The following is a 17,478-nucleotide window of genomic DNA, read 5'->3' as shown; positions in this document are numbered from 1 at the left end:
CAGTTAGAAGGCAAAAATGTTGAAGCAAAAATTCTAACTTCAGTAGTTTCAGATTATTAGATAAAAAATATGTAGAGTTATCCTTCCCTTTAAATGTTATGGCCCTCATCAGTTTCTTTTGTGTTACAATGATTTCCTTAATCGACAGGCACTTACATTCCCAATTGGACAAACAATATATTATTATCATTTGTTGTTAGATTATAACGAATCTTATATAATAGTCCACATGTTTTCGATAATCTTAAGCAGACTGACTGTATATGACTTTTTCAGTTCAGGTTTTTCATCTATAATAATTCCCAAAAGTTTTGCACATGCAACCCTTTTAAGTTGACATCCCTCCATGTATACTGGCCCCGTATCGATTATGAAAGAATAGCATTATCATCATCAGCATTATTATTATTATTATTATTATTATTATTATTATTATTATTATTATTATTATTATTATTATTATCATTTGTAGTAGTAGTAGTAGTAGTAGTAGTAGTAGTAGTAATAGTAGTAGTAGTAATAATAATAGTAGTCGCAGTAGAAGTAGTAGTAGTAGTAGTAACAATAGTAGTAGTAGTAGTAGTAGTAGTAGTAGTAGTAGTAGTAGTAGTTGTAGTAGTGGTAGTAACAGTAGTAGTAGTAGCAGTAGTAGTAGTAGTAGTAGTAGTAGTGGTAGTAGTAGTAGTAGTCGTAGTAGTAGTAGTAGTAGTAGTAATAGTAGTAGTAGTAATAGCAGCAGCAGCAGCAGCACATAAATAGTAAACAAAAAATGAGTAAAACGAACTGCAGTAGTGACAAAAACAACAAAACCAGCAGCATGTAATCGGAGTGGTTGCTGTAAAAGTACCTGAACAAAAAAGAAGGATTGGGAGAAAAACCTAACGAATGTGGGGTGCACAATTGCTTAATGCGGTACTACGGAGAGAGAGAGAGAGAGAGAGAGAGAGAGAGAGAGAGAGAGAGAGAGAGAGAGAGAGAGAGAGAGAGAGAGAGAGAGAGAGAGAGAGAGAGAGAGAGAGATGGGGGGGTTACACAGAATATACGCGGATATAAAGAAAAAAGCACGTGAGTATAACGAATGGCATAGTTTAGAGGGGAGGGAGGAAAAATGTAGAGAAGGGTGAAGGGAGGGCGAGTGGAAAAGGGAGGCTGGGAGTGCGGGTGGGAGAGTAATGAGGGAAACTAAGGAGAGGAATGGAGAGGGGGAGAGAGGAGGAAAAGCCGATTGGTGTGGTCGTGAGCTGTACTACCGCATTCTATTTTATGGGCGGTGATCGATGTAGTTAATTCTATGTTTGTGTCAGGTTTGGGAAGTCTTTTCTGTGTGTTTATTTGTTCATCTACCAATTCCTCGTTTCTTTCAGGTTTTAGTTTGTGCTCTTAGTTGAATTATGTGTATGTGTTTGTTATTTCTATTTTTTTTTTTTCACGGTTTGCATTGTTGTGTTTTTTTTTATGTACATTGGCACGTCGACTGAAAGAAGTTTGTTATTCCCAGTTTTGTTTCACCGTTTGCATATTTTTTTGTTTTTGTTTTTGTTTTTGTGTTGATTTATTATATAATTGACTCGAGTAAAAAAAAGTTATTATTTTAACATATAGATGTAATTGGTTTGGATGATTATTCCTTGTCTGTTTTTATTTATTCGTCCTCTATTTATTTACTTCGTAATTGGATGGCTGAATGAAAAGAATTAATATGCAATGAAACTGATGCTTGTGGGTGAATAAGCGTTTGTTTCCTATGGATAGCGTTTTTATAAGTCCATTTTCCGTTTATTTATTTGTTTATTTATTTACTTATCTCTTATTTATTCATTTATTTATTTATCTATCTATCTATTTGTTTATCATGCAACTGGGTCGTTTTATGAAAGGATAAATTTTTTATTTTTTGTTTATTTTTTTATTAATAGTTACACTCGCTGTATCGCATGTAAAAATTTTGTCATATTCCATGTGTGTGTGTGTGTGTGTGTGTGTGTGTGTGTGTGTGTGTGTGTGTGTGTGTGTGTGTGTGTGTGTGTGTGTGTGTGTGTGTTTTTTATCGTTTCAGTTATAGCTTTCAAGTTTGTTTATTTATTTACTTTACTGTTTCATTCCCAGCTGGAATTTATGTCTCCCTTGATGCTTTACTCTCTCACGTGTCATATTTCAGATTAAATTAGTGCAGCTTATGAAGGACAACCTCAAGGGTTCCAAAAGGTCAGCTACTGCTTGTTCTTTCTTTGCGTGCCTTTGTGATACCAGGAAGAACACTCTGACAGGAAACAGAACACGCCTATGACCTTTACATTCATTCATCTCACTAACTCAGAGCTGGTTTTGATGGTTAAACATGGAGTGGTAAATGCACGTTCCTTTTGCAGTTGAAGCACATGTTATTCATTCATTTATTTATTCATATTTCATTTTGTTCTCGGGTAGCTATCGGTCAAAGGTGAGCTGCATATATAAAAGTTATGAAAGATGAGGGTCGAGGTGCGTACTTGCTGAGCCTCTTTGTGAAATGCCTGGTATTCATTCATTCATCCCCTCTCCCTTCTGTTCTTGGTAATCTTTTAGTCTTTGCTGAGGCGCGTTGTGTAAAGGTAAAAGATCGCCGTTAATAGAAAGCTGCATCTGGTATCTCGCTTTCTCAAATGAACACAAGAAAACAAACAACAGTAAGGCCTTTTGACCCTAATGGACTTTGATTTTTTTTTCATTTTCACCTGTGAAGGCGATTGACCAAAGATATAAAAAGATGAGAGGAGTCCAGTTCCTCTTACCTCAAGATTTATATATATATATATATATATATATATATATATATATATATATATATATATATATATATATATATATATATATATATATATATATATATATATATATATATATATATATATATATATATATATATATATATATATATATATATATATATATATATATATATATATATATATATATATATATGTGTGTGTGTGTGTGTGTGTGTGTGTGTGTGTGTGTGTGTGAAGAAAGGAAGAAGAATGAAAGTGTGATTTTTTTTTTTCAAGAGTGAAGACCAATGGTATGAAAATGAGAAAAGTCCATTTCCTCTCAGTTGACGCTTCATAAAAAAAAAAAAAGAAAATAAATAAAGAGAGAAAAGTTCAGAAATGACTCTCATCCAAAGTGAGAGACATAATCATGGGATAGTACAGCCAAAGGCTCCCGCTCACTCACTCCTGCGCTAGAATTAATGCTTGGTAAAATGCAAGTTCAAACTGACATTCTGGCTGCCATAGTTTACCTTCTCCAAGTTTCTCTGGAGACTCATATATATGTCAACTCGCAAAACAGGATAAATGTTTGGGTGAGCTGCCTTGTGTGTGTGTGTGTGTGTGTGTGTGTGTGTGTGTGTGTGTGTGTGTGTGTGTGTGTGTGTGTGTGTGTGTGTGTGTGTGTGTGTGTGTGTGCTCTACTTGAGAAGGAAGACAGCAATGACTAGGACTTCATAACCAGGAGTCCTTTGTTACATTTGCTGCTCGCTGTTGCTTTCCCCCTCTCACTGCCTCCTTCTTACTACTCCTCTCTCACTGCCTTCTCACTGCTCCCCTCTCACTGCTCCCCTCTCACTGCCTCTTTCTCACTGCTCCCCTCTGACTACCTCCCTCTCACTGCCTCCCTCTCTCTGCCTCCTTTTCATTACTCCCCTCTCACTGCCTCCTCATTACTTCCTTCTCACTGCCTCCCTCTCACTCCTTCCCTCTCACTGTCTCCCTTTCATGCTTCTCTGTTAGCCAGCCATCTTTCACCTGTTGTGTATTGTTTACTATTTGTACTCTTTTCGATCGCCTCAGTCTCTTGGTTCTAGTACTTTTCACTACTTTTCTCTCTCTCTTACCTTTCCCTCATCTCTTTCCTATCATCCTTCCACGTAATATGGTAGTCTTTTTTTTTTTCATTCACTATGTATTTTTTTACTCTTTCCACCTTACTCAACCGCCACCTTTTATTGGCTCTCATTTTTCGCCCCCTTTCCTCTCTGTATGCAGTCTTCCCCCTTCTCATTGTCTTCCTTCTCTCCCATCTATGTATGGCAGTCATGTTTGACCTATTATGCTTTTTTGTTTAGACTTTCAACGCTTTTCATCTAGCTCTTTTCTTGGCGCTTACTTTTCATGCCTTTTCCCTCAGTATGCTGCCTCTCTTTTTGTCCTCTCTCTCTCTCTCTCTCTCTCTCTCTCTCTCTCTCTCTCTCTCTCTCTCTCTCTCTCTCTCTCTCTCTCTCTCTCTCTCTCTCTCTCTCTCTCCCTCTCTCTTAATGCTGTCACTTTTCACCTATTATTATGTCTGCCACTTTCTACTTCTAATTTCGCAATGGTAGTACCTTGAAATTTTTACACTAATCTTTTTTAATCTATTTTCACTTTCCTTTAACGCATCTTTCACACATAAAAATATAACATACCTCTGCTTACGAGTATCTCCAGCTCTCTCTCTCTCTCTCTCTCTCTCTCTCTCTCTCTCTCTCTCTCTCTCTCTCTCTCTCTCTCTCTCTCTCTCTCTCTCTCTCTAGCTCTTCCTCTGCTTTTATTTATTTATTTTTTTATCTTACCTTCTTTGTGACCCCGCCACTTTTTTCCTTTAATCCTTGCTCTAGTTTTTAAACTTTACCTTACTTATGTCTCCTTGAAACTTATTTCATAGAGCCTTAGCTTTTTTCCCCCTTCTAAACATTACTTTGCCATTTTTCTACAAGCCGTGTATTTTTTTTTATTTTCTTTTACTTTACTTCTTATTTTTCTTCTTCCAGTATTTATTTTTTTTTTTATTCTACAGACCTTACCTTTCTTTTTTATTTTTTTTACTTTGTCGTTTTTCTTCTACTTGTTTACTATTTTTCTTTTTCTTTATCTTATCTCCTATTTGTCTTTATTCACTACTCATTTTTCATTTTACAGACATTATCCTTCCTCTTAACTGTCTTTATCTTCTCTGCTAACTTTATATAACTTTACCATGCTTTCTTTTTACTTTAAACCTTCCTAACTTACTTATATCTTCACCTTTTTTTTTTTCCTACAACCTTGACCTAGTATTTTTTCTTCACCTTCAACGATAACAAGATTTTTCGCTGCGTCAACTGCATGGAAATAAAAACAGAAAACGAGAAATTGTTACTGAGTCCCCTCGAGCCACTTATAGACCTGGGCTTCCTGATATATAGGGGGATGCAGGCACGGTGTTCAGCCAGGCGGTGTTGAAATGTGGACCTCCAGAGTATGGCTTCCGGAATGTCTAGCAGGAAGGCTTGCCATACAGAGAAGATCGAAAAAGAAGGGGTGTTGCCTGGCTGGCGTGTTTTTAGCTAGCTTCCTTTAGTTGTCTGGAGGTTATTCGGCTCACCCTCCGTGTAAATGTGCATTCTGTTCTTGTTTGTTGTTAATTGACGTGTGTGTGTGTGTGTGTGTGTGTGTGTGTGTGTGTGTGTGTGTGTGTGTGTGTGTGTGTGTGTGTGTGTGTGTGTGTGTGTGTGTGTGTGTGTGTGTGTCTGTCTGTGTGTTTTTAGTTCTTGTTTACATGACAGTCTAACGGGTTTGTTATTTCGATGTTTGTTTTTCCTCCTCTTTCTGTTTTTTTTTTCTTCCTTTTTCATGGTGAAAATTCGTGAAAAGAATGTTTCTCTCTCTCTCTCTCTCTCTCTCTCTCTCTCTCTCTCTCTCTCTCTCTCTCTCTCTCTCTCTCTCTCTCTCTCTCTCTCTCTTAATAACAGCAATGCGCTTGGTAGTATCATCATAACAAAAAAAAAGACGTGTCAAAATGTATCGATAAACTTAAAGTAAGCAAGTCACCCGGGCCTGACACAGTCTCACCCCGCATCTTAAAAGAAGTGAAATCCGAATTAGTTAAACCTCTGACTTCATTATTCAGTAAATCCCTGCAGTCCAGTAATATGCCTGATGAGTGGAAGCTCGCTAACTCCGACTTTTAAAAAAGGCAATAAATCTTTACCATGCAATTACTGGCCAGTTGGCTTAACCTCAGTCGTCTGCAAAATGCTAGAAACACTTATAAGAGACAAACTTGTTAATCACTTAGAAGAAAACAAACTACTTAAAAATACTCAACATAGCATCCGAAACAAACGCTCTTGTTTAACGAGTCTCTTAGACTTCTATGATATTATGAACAGTATGACGAAAGTAAAGCGGCAGATATAATATATCTTGACTTTCAAAAGGCCTTCGACAAATATCCCCACAAACGTTTACCGATTAAATTAAAATCACATGGTATCCAAGGCGACGTGTTGAGATGGGTAGAAAATTGGCTAAACAACCGTAAACAAAGAGTAGTAATAAATGGGAAAGCAACCAGTTGGACAAAGGTAACTAGCTGGGTGCCACAGGGATCAGTTTTAGGACCTATTCTTCTTCCTAGTTCATATAAACAATATAGATGAGGGTGTTACCGGAATAATATCCAAATTTGCTGATAACACCAAAATAGCGAATTCCGTAGTCTTTAACGAACAAGTAATAGAAATGCAGAATAATCTCGATAAATTGTCAAAGAGGGGGAAAACCTGGCAAATGAGTTTAGTGCAGTGTAAAGTGCTTCACATAGGATATCGAAACGAGAAAGCAAAGTATATTTTAAATGGTACCCAACTTAAAAGCGTAGATAGCGAAATTGATTTAGGAGTAACAATATCGAGTAGCTTAAAACCTAGCCAGCAATGTCCAGAAGCCGTAAAGAAGATAAACAAAATAATTGGCTTAATCGGCAGATTTTTAAAACGTAAATCTAATGATACAATCCTCACTTCGTATAACTCTATAGTCTGTCCCCTTTTGGAATATTGTCAGGAAGACATAGATAAATCAGAACGAGTTCAGCGTAGAATAACAAAAATTATACCAATCTTAAGAAACAAATCATATGAAAAACGTCTTAAAAAATTAAAACTATTCCCATTCACACAAAGAAGACTAATAGGCGACTTAATACAGGTATTTAAAATCATCAGAGGCATCGATAACATGGACTGCAGTAAAAATTTCACTATAGATTTTTCAAATTACTCGAGAGGAAACGGTTGCAAAATTGTTGGGAAATCCTTCAACTCTCATGAATCAAAAAAATATTTTTTTTCCACCATGTAGTTAATCTATGGCATGGGGTTCCTTGAGACGTGGTAGACTTCAACAACACAGAGACCTTTTTTCCTCCAGAAAATGGGGGCACCTGATTTCATCGAGTTTCATTCTTTCCTATAAAATTTCCTTCGGGTTTTTCCTTCTCTAACCCTGTAAGGTATTATTTCCTGTATCGCTTATGCCCGAGGAAGTGGAGGGTGGGGGAGAGCCTTCTGCTTTGCTGTATTTTTTTTCTTCTGTCACCTTAGTAGTCCTAGGTCAGGTAACCTCGTGAGGACCGCAAGGCTTGCTGTGGCTTGTGTTTCTATGTAACTCTGTCTCACCTGAGCGTAATGCTGTGACGCTGTTCTTATCTATTCATTTCTTATGTGTCAGGATAGAGAAGGACAGAGACAGAGAGGTAGATGGACAGACGGACAGACAGACAGGTGAATATACACCCATCCAACCACCCACCAACCCCAAAGAGACAACCGCAGACTCTCCAAAATGAGTGACACATCATCTCGAGCCGCGGACAAGAAATGTGAACACTCCAGAGACTCTAATAACACGGCGACGACCTTACAATACGATCCGGCGCTGGCGTGTTTAGCGTGTCAGCTGTCCACACGACCCGACAAATAGCGAACTCAGCGTGAATTCCAATCCTTTCTACTCCGAGCGACCGACAGCCTGTCAATATTATGTGAACCCGCCTACCACTCACCCGAACCTTTCTCCTTACTACCTCCTCCTCGCTGCCTGCCGCGCTGCCATCCCTTTCCGCCCCTTCTTGCCTACTTTGAAGGTAAACATCTCCCACGGTGAATTATCTGTGTTATTTATTCTCTAGATTGCCAGGATGTATGCGTGTGTATTCAAGCTTTTCGCAGCACACACACACACACACACACACACACACACACACACACACACACACACACACACACACACACACACACACACACACACACACACACACACACGGACACTCAGCCAATCTCACAGACTCAATCTTACCTTTTTCTTCTTCTCGAAGTCGAGTGGCGACACGAGGGAAAGGATTCCAGTGGAGGGGTGAATCCAGAAGTGTGAGGCCGCGTTGCTCTCGGTTATCCTGTAGACCACTGGCACCGCTGCGGGGGAGAGGGAGGAGTCTTAGTGAGCGGGAAAAATGCAGTGGCAGAGGCATGGAAGGAAAAATAAAAGGCGGGTTCATCGTAGTAGAGATAGTGCTGCACTGAAACAACAAGAATAGTTCTCACAAATCACACGAATAGTTCCCTGCGAAAGGACGGAAAATAATACAGAAAAGAGGAAGGGTGGATGAAACCATTGCAGAGAGAGAGAGAGAGAGAGAGAGAGAGAGAGAGAGAGAGAGAGAGAGAGAGAGAGAGAGAGAGAGAGAGAGAATGTGAGGGCCATCATCAAAACACACTAAAGCTCTAAAAGCACGTAAATTTATCCTATCCTGACCCCCTCCCTCCCACCATCCCTCCTTCCGTCCCTCCCGCCCACGTTACGTCCGCCACCTGCCCTCGGCTCACTAGCCCCGCCTCTCTAAACATATAAGCAGTAAAGAGAAAGCACGCTTGATTTTTCGGTACGTTTTGAGGACAAAGGAGCTGCGAGAAGGAAAATGGAGATGATATGCAACAGGAATAGAATAGCAATGAGGAAGGATGAGAAGGAATAATGAGGGAAATTCGATAATCCTAGAGAGAGAGAGAGAGAGAGAGAGAGAGAGAGAGAGAGAGAGAGAGAGAGAGAGAGAGAGAGAGAGAGAGAGACCCGTAGGCAGGGAGAAGTAGTACTTAGCATAACTTATAATGCTCTTATAGCGTTGTGTAAGAGTATTAAATGTTACTTAAAACTTATAAAAAAGAACTACCTCGTCTCCGCAAATGAAAATATGAATAATACCTGAGCTATGGGTATTTTAATGAAAGCGTCCTCGGCTCATTGAAAATTTGACATTCTATCACGCGCTCTCTTACTGAGATGGGACGAGACGCAGTAGACTAATCTTTGTTAAGTAGAGAGGGAAACAATGACAAGAAACGGAGAATATTGCGTCTCTGTTAAGTGAGCGCCAAGACGGGGCTTTCGTTTTACTTCTTTTTTATTCAGAGAGAGAGAGAGAGAGAGAGAGAGAGAGAGAGAGAGAGAGAGAGAGAGAGAGAGAGAGAGAGAGAGAGAGAGAGAGAGAGAGAGAGAGAGAGAGAGAGATTAAGATTGGTTAATAAACCTGAAAAAACACTTTATTGTTCGTAGTTTTCACGGAATTCCTGTTATCTGTTTCATCATAATCGTTTGCATAATTTTAAACCCTGAGTACCTTTCACCTCATCACCAGACAGACAGACAGACAGACAAACAGATGGAGATACAGACAGAGAGACATAGATGCAAACAGACAGAGAGACAGACAGACAAACATCTAAAGCCGACAACTTACATGTGTCCCCCAAGAGCCGCTCTCAGTCGTCTACAGCTCGTAAAAAACTTTCTCCATGAATATAATTATACAGTTGAACTCTGCTGACATGTTAATTGTGGAGCGCTGTTTGACTCGCTTTGGTGACGCTTTCTTCTTCTTCCTCTCGATGTTGTTGTTGTTGTTGGTGGGTGTTGTTTTTGTTGTTGTTGTTGGTGGTGGTGGTGGTGGCGGTGGTGATGGTGGTGGTGGTGGTGGTGTTGGTGTTGTGTTTGTTTTTGTTTTTGTTTGGTGGTGGTGGTGGTGGTGGTGGTGGTGTCTGTTGCTATTTCTTATGTTATTATTATTATTATTATTATTATTATTATTATTATTATTATTATTATTATTATTATTATCTCCATCTACATTTTTTTTCCTTTTTTCTCTCTTTTATTCTTTCTTTCTTTCTGGATTTCTTTCTTTCTTTCATTCTTTTAAAAGTTGTAAAGTTGGAGCCTCTCAGAATGAACCCCGTGCCCTAAGCCTCCTCCCAGAAGAATAATTGTAGCGTCTCGTGGCACCTACACTTGGGCTCTCCTGCTCCAGTCTCGCTCAAACAGAAGGAGAAGCCGACATGAGAGGGAGAGCAAGAACTTACACTTTGTCTGTGTTCGCATTGGGCACACAATTCTCTGCAACTGTACCTTGTTAATAAAGCAGCAACTCGGCGAGGACTATATTTATATATTTATCAATGTGATGCTGAAAAATACACGAACGACTGGAGTTTAATCATTGAAGAGACTAGTTTTTTGGGAACGGATTTAAACATAACTGTCTTTAATTTTCATCTATAAAATTATGTTTTAAAATTTTTAAATTTTTTTATTTATTTATTTTATTGATTTTCTTTTGCAAGTTTGATATATGTGGCTTTAAACTTCCTTAATATAAGAGTGAACTAGTTTCTTCACTCTTGTATCCTTTTAACTATTAAACTTTGGAACTCTCTATTTTTGGATTCGCTTCTCTTTACGACCTCAACTCTTTCAAAAGAGGAATATCGAGATATCTCAGAAATGACATATTGAGTGGACATTTTATAATTTTTTGTGCCCTTGTCCCTTCATTGTGATACACAAAGTAGATAAGTAAATAATTAGATAAATAAGTAAACAGATAAATAAAGTGATAGATAAAATAAATAAATAAATAAACAGCAATACCCTTAAAGCAAACAGTGAGCGTTCATATAACAAGTCTATACTCACGGTAGTTGTGTTTTGATAAAGGTATTAGCTCTGTCTTCATTGTGCGAGTATTGTGAGCTTTGATGTATTGTTGTCATTTGCAAGGGAAGGTTTTGAGGCTTGGGAGAAAATGATGTATTGCCTCGTGCCATTGTTTGGGATGTGGGTCGTGACGGTGAAGGTAGTCATTGACATGGCGGATGGGCAAAGTTTTGTTATATTGTAGTCAATTTATTTATGTTAGTGAAAGTTCTCTGTATGTCAGTTCCTACTATATGTTTTGAATCATGTTGTGTAAGCATTTCGTTCTAATAAAATTTATTTGCCTTCCATCCTTCACCCAAGTAATTAAGTTGAGTGTGAATAACGTTGCATTATACAATATAAAACATTAACCTTGTTTCTCTTCGTACAAACAGAGAAAGTGACAAGTGGACGTAAAAACATACAGATATAGAAATGCAAGACAAGAAAAGGTATAGGAACTGAGAAACAGACAATGGAATGAGAAATATTCATGGGGACCAGATTGCGCTTCTTCCAGCCTGTGAGGAAATGTAGATCCAGCTGCTTCCTTATTAAGCTTTAGGGAGGCGTTTGGATCGTCGAAACACGTGTGCTGTCCAGGCTGCTGACGAGGTAGGAATTACGGAATACTATTGAAGAGAGACTGGTTGCAGTGAACCCAACATGTGCTTCGACGGTTCATTCATCCCTGAAACTCAATGATAAGCAATTGAATATACCTTTCCTTGCGTGCTGGAAAATCTGCAGTTTGTTCCCTAAATTTGTTTACTTCAAACTAGATCGACATTTACCACTCTAAGAAATATGCTTCTTTAATATATACATTCACTGGCAAACGGGGAGAAAAACCTAAGAACGAGTCACCAAACAGGAAGCTTCCCTAATCATCCGTTCCTTCTCCACGTGCGCCGCGAGACAACAAGTAAGAAACATTTCATCAAGCGGAATGAACGTCAGTATTGAAATTCCATAACGAAATGCTAGGGAGAAAAAAGACAGAGAAGAAAACTTTCTCCCCTTCCTCTTCTTTTACGTTGCCGTTACCGTCTTCCACTTCCTTCTTCCTTTTTTTTTCCCTCTTAGACTTCGTTCTCTCCTCCCTCGTCCTCTGTAGACTTTTCCCATGTTCCTTCTTTCCTGTTTCCTCTCTTCTTCCCTCACCTGCTCCTCCTTATTATCCCACACCATTTCCCTACCTCCTCCTCCTCCTCCTCCCTCCGCTTATTCTCCTCTCCTCGTAAGCAAACGAAGGCCTTGAGATGTGGTGGCTTGAAACAATTCTCAAGAAATCGCTCGCACAGCTTTTCTTACTCCGAGACGTACACGGGGATGTGAACCTAAGCCTGGAGGAAGAGGAGAGAGACGAAGAAGAGGAAAAGGAGGAGGAGGAGGAAGAAGAAGAGGTACGAAGAAGGAAAAAGGGAAGAGCAAGAAGGAAAGAAATAAAGCGAAGGATAGAAATGAGAAGAGGAGGAAGAGGATGGAGAATAAGAATAGGAAAAAAGAATGGCGTAGTTCACATGACAGAGAAGAATGGAAGCAAGCAAGGAGTGGAGACTGGTGATGTAAATAACAAGCAGAGTTTCCACCAAGCAAGCGTCACCGCATAGAGTCTCCGCCACCCGTCTTATGCTAACACACACACACACACACACACACACACACACACATCAATCTATTCCTGCAGTTTTTTTCTTTATTTTTTTATTTGTATTCAGATGGAACCACAATGGCCGTCTCCAACTCATCATCTCTCCCCTCCCTTCCTTTTTCATCCTTTATTTTTTATTCTAACTTTTTACTCTTCTCTTTCTGTTGCAATCATAACCTCATCCCTTTTCTCTTTCCTTCACATCATTAAATAACCTCTATAATTCTCCACTGCCCTCTCCCCTCTGCACAATTTATATATATATATATATATATATATATATATATATATATATATATATATATATATATATATATATATATATATATATATATATATATATATTTTTTTTTTCCCTTCTCGAGTCCTTATAGTCTCTCTCTCTCTCTCTCTCTCTCTCTCTCTCTCTCTCTCTCTCTCTCTCTCTCTCTCTCTCTCTCTCTCTCTCTCTCTCTCTCTCTCTCTCTCTCTCTCTCTCTCTCGTTCTCAGATGCCTCCTCATATTTCACACACCCAAGCTACACACAGTCACACTTAATATTTTCTATTCTACCCAAGATTTCTCACCCAAGCGGAGGATATTATAAGACCCGCGCTGTGTTATGCGCCTCAATAAGTTGCGTTTCACAGGCGCCCATGTTTACAGTAGCATGCACTGCACCACCAGGCGAACATACACATACATACATTTTATATCTTTATATTTCCACATGGAATATAAGAACATGACATGAGGGAAACTGCTGAACGCTAGTAGTCTAACACGTGGCAGTCTGTGTAAAACATGCCTACCCGTATCTACGTACCATCTCCATCTATAGATTCGTGCTCTTTATTGACTTGGCACTAACAACCTGTTTATTCAGTCTATTCCAGTCTTATGCCACAATATTCAAGAACCAATTTCTCCCTATCTATTTTCAGATTTAACTCGAACTTGGGAATTCATTTTGAGGGATCTCTGAAAAGTTCGAATTTCACTGATATTCGTTTTATATTCTGAAATGTGCTTCGACCTTAAAATGTGTTATTACCAGAAAAAAAAATGTAAGTGCCAAGTCTTTCTTCTTTGCAGCTTGTTGACGAAGTGATAAGAACTTTTGGAGTGTTCCTCTGTAACACCTTAATGTTCGGAGCGATAGGAGATCTGGCGCCATTCGTCTTGGTGGATTGATAAGGTTAATAAGACTGCCGGAACGTGAGGGAATCAGATCGTCTTTTAATGCTCACGATTACTCTCCGGAGTCTTATAACACTTAGATTTATTATAACGAATAACGACACTGGAAGCCAAGGTGAGAGGAAGGCCTGGCGTCAGCTCATAATAACCATCCTTTTCTTCTTTCCTCTGCACCTCTTCCCTCTCATCTCTCCGCCTTTCTTCCCAATTATCATATCTTTTTACTTCTCCTTATTTGAATCAGTTTGCATAAGTCAGTTTTCAGCCCTTCTCTCTTTCTCTCTTTCTAGTCTCTTATTTTTTCTGTTTGTTTTTGTTTTTCCAATATCTCTCGCATATTTTTTCTCTTTCTCAAGCCTCCTCCTCCTCCTCTTCCTCCTCTTTCGTTCTCTTTGTAGCGTCTTTCTTTATCAAGCTTTTTTGTATTCAGTGTTTATTTAACTGTCGTCTTTTACGCTGCCTCACTTTCTTCCTCCATTCTCTTTCTCCCTTGGTATTTATTCTCCCCTTCTTGGTCTTCATTACCTCTCTCTCACTGATCTTCATTACCCACTTCCGTCTTTGTGTCTAGTTTCCGCCTTTTTTTTCAGATTTCTTCGTCGACTCATCCTCCTTTCCTCTTTCATGCAACACTCAAAATCTTTTCTTCTTCCTGCCCCTCACCATTATTCTCTTTCTCTTTACTTCTTTTACCTCCCTTTCAGCGATTCCTCTCTTTTTTTTTTTTGTTAGTATCTCCGCATTCTCGCCCTAGTCTTCTTTCTTTCCTTTCACATCTATCTCCTTTACGCCACTCATTCCACATCGGCATTCCCATTATAGCTTTCCATCTTCATTCCTCCTTCCCGCACACCCAATTGGTCTCCACCCGTCCTTTCCACTCCTCACTTACCACTCACTACTTCCCCTTCTCCTCCATCTCATTCTTCACTTTTATCTGTAACTTCACCAACAGTCTTCCGCCTCTCTTTCTCTTTCTCTCTCTCAGTTCCTTCCTTCTTCCTCCTCTCCTTCTGCGTTGAATCAGTCAATCACAGAAACTTCAGCCTCGATTCGTAAACACAATATGAAGCGCAAACTCCACGTTTTGAATATGAGGCGGCCGCGGATTTTCAGATAAACAGTGGGCGGTGATTCCTTCATCAGTGCCACGGTGGGATGGGGGAGGTGGACGCGCCCCTCCTCCCCATGATAAGCGTGGTGACGGAGGAGGTAGGAGGTGAGTGGGCAGCTGATAAGGCGTGGAAGAGGTGTAGGAGATTACGTGGATACCTGATGGGAATGAGATGAGAAGAAGGAAGACAAATAAAAAAAATGTGAGGGAGGAGAGAGAGAGAGAGAGAGAGAGAGAGAGAGAGAGAGAGAGAGAGAGAGAGAGAGAGAGAGAGAGAGAGAGAGAGAGAGAGAGAGAGAGAGAGAGAGAGAGAATGTACAACACTTGCAATACCAGTAAAGTAGTTTATTGCCTTGAAGTTCTTAGGAGATCATCAGTTGTTTAAGACCACAGAGAGCAAGGGTGCGGTGAAGCGTGTAGACTCAATTAATCCGGGTCAGTGTTTGTTGGTGCGTGCGTGCATGTGTTTGTATTCGGTGATTTAGTGCTTGTCTGGGGGATATGATATTGCGACATGGTTTTCATGCACCAGTAAGGTCTCTGCTGCCTCTGTTGCGAACTTTGATTTAAGACGAATCATTCCCTTTTTATTCAATGTAAACAGTGAAACGTATGAGGGATGTACGAGCAGATGTAAACACAAATTTCTTCAACAACATTTTTTTAAGCCACTCTAAATTCCGCAGTACTTTTTTCTCCCAAGTTACAGGAAAAACAGTCAACTGGCCTTGTCTTTCCTTCCTCAGCGTCTGGCGTCTCTCCTCGAGGTCCCCAGCGTCCTCGCGAGGCTCCTCCCCCTCAGTGTTCTCAGCCGCTATTAGGTTTCCTCGTGTTGTTTTCGTGGCCAATATTTTGGAAGGAACAGTGTGTAAGTGTGGCTGAGTCTTACCTCTGATGCCGCAAGAAATTTGGGAAGATTTTCCTCTCGCAATAATATATATATATATTTTCTCTCTCCTGCTCTGGCTTCTCTTAATGAGACCCTGGTTTGAGAAAATAGGAATTTAATGCGTTGATTCATTTGCACATTCTGCAATTAAAAGATGAAAATTGCTGCTCTCTAAAAGATATAAATGCAGAATGCTTTTTGGCCATTTTTACTTTTGCGCGGCTGCGGCGGCTGACTATCGCCTTACGTCAGCAGGTAATGCCTGCCGCCTCCTTTCTGCAAATCCCCGGTGTAGAGTTTCAACCCCGGCCAGGATGCATTCAGCACCAACACGCTCCTAACGCCTCATGAATAATTTCTGGAACATTTTGCTCTGTAACCTACATGTATTTCTTTATTTCTTAAGGTGCAATTACACCATGTAATAAATGCGAATGAATTACGTGAGTGGCTTGCATATACTGAAAAAAAAAAACTTTCCTCGAGAAAATGGAAATGTACGTAACTCAAAAAGTCATGCGTGAGTGTGTTTAGGGCTCTCATTGCAGTGTTTGAGTCGAGTTTCCCAATAAAAATTGAATAATTGTACTGTGTGTGGACATAATATTCTTGTTGGAAACAGTGTTTTGAATTTGGAGTCGCTCTATATTAAAACCGGGTGTTTAAATTGGCATTTACAGTAACAGAGTAGCAGTCTTGAACAGTAATGAATTCTGGACGGAGAGGTGAAGGAATGGAAGGAGTTAGGATGCGGTGGTTTGGGAAAGACAGACAGCAGACGCAGATGCAGGGCTGAGAGGCGTGGGAGAAACATTTGTCCTGTAGTGGAATAGCACACACACACACACACACACACACACACACACACACACACACACACACACACACACACACACACACACACACACACACACACACACACACACACACACACACACACACACACACACACACACACACACACACACACACACACACACACACACACACACACACACACACACACACACACACACACACACACACACACACACACACACACACACACACACACACACACACACACACACACACACACAAAAAAAAAAAACATAACTCCCATATATTTTAATATAATCCTGGAATGTTAGTAGAGTCACTCAATATTTCACGTTAATTATAGAAACAAATATTAACCATATTATAGTTGTTAATATTCTTATTTTTATTATTATTATTATTATTATTATTATTATTATTATTATTATTATTATTATTATTATTATTATTATTATTATTATCTTTATTATTGTTCGAAATAGTAGAAATAGTAGTAATAATAGCAGCAGCAGTAGTAGTAGTAGTAGTAGTAGTAGTAGTAGTAGTAGTAGTAGTAGTAGTAGTAGTAGTAGCAGTAGTGGTGTAGTAGTAGTAGTAGTAATAGTTGTAGTAGTAGTAGTAGTAGTAGTAGTAGTAGTAGTAGTAGTAGTAGTTGTTGTTGTTGTAGTAGTAGTAGTGGTTGTTGTTGTTGTTGTTGTTGTTGTTGTTGTTGTTGTTGTTGTGGTTGTTGTTGTTGTTTTCCATATTACTGTGATGATGATGATGATGATTACAGTAGTAATAATAATAATAATAATAATAATAATAATAATAATAATAATAATAATAATAATAATGATTATGATAATAATAATAATAATAATAATAATAATAATAATAATAATAATAATAATAATAATAATAATAATAATATTATTATTATTATTATTATCATTATTATTATTATTATTATTATTATTATTATTATTATTATTATTATTATTATTATTACTATCATTATTATCAATACTATTT

The 17,478-nt window shown here is 38.9% G+C and overlaps 1 protein-coding gene across 2 annotated transcripts in view; it reads right to left on the bottom strand.

The window, feature by feature from the left end:
* The window catches only part of LOC135109094 (putative neural-cadherin 2), a 112,709-nt gene that overhangs the window by 10,946 nt on the left and 84,285 nt on the right, over positions 1–17,478 (bottom strand). For both annotated transcript variants that reach the window (XR_010272572.1, XM_064020158.1), the window contains exon 3: positions 8,136–8,251. Coding sequence is in view for 1 of the 2 variants with exons in the window: in XM_064020158.1 (XP_063876228.1) it covers positions 8,136–8,251 (116 nt within the window). In the remaining variant the exon portion in view is untranslated. The remainder of the gene's footprint in view (positions 1–8,135; positions 8,252–17,478) is intronic.

Source organism: Scylla paramamosain, chromosome 18 (assembly GCF_035594125.1).
Source record: "Scylla paramamosain isolate STU-SP2022 chromosome 18, ASM3559412v1, whole genome shotgun sequence".
NCBI classification, from domain to species: Eukaryota; Metazoa; Arthropoda; class Malacostraca; order Decapoda; family Portunidae; genus Scylla; species Scylla paramamosain.
This window is presented reverse-complemented; position numbering and strand designations above follow the sequence as displayed.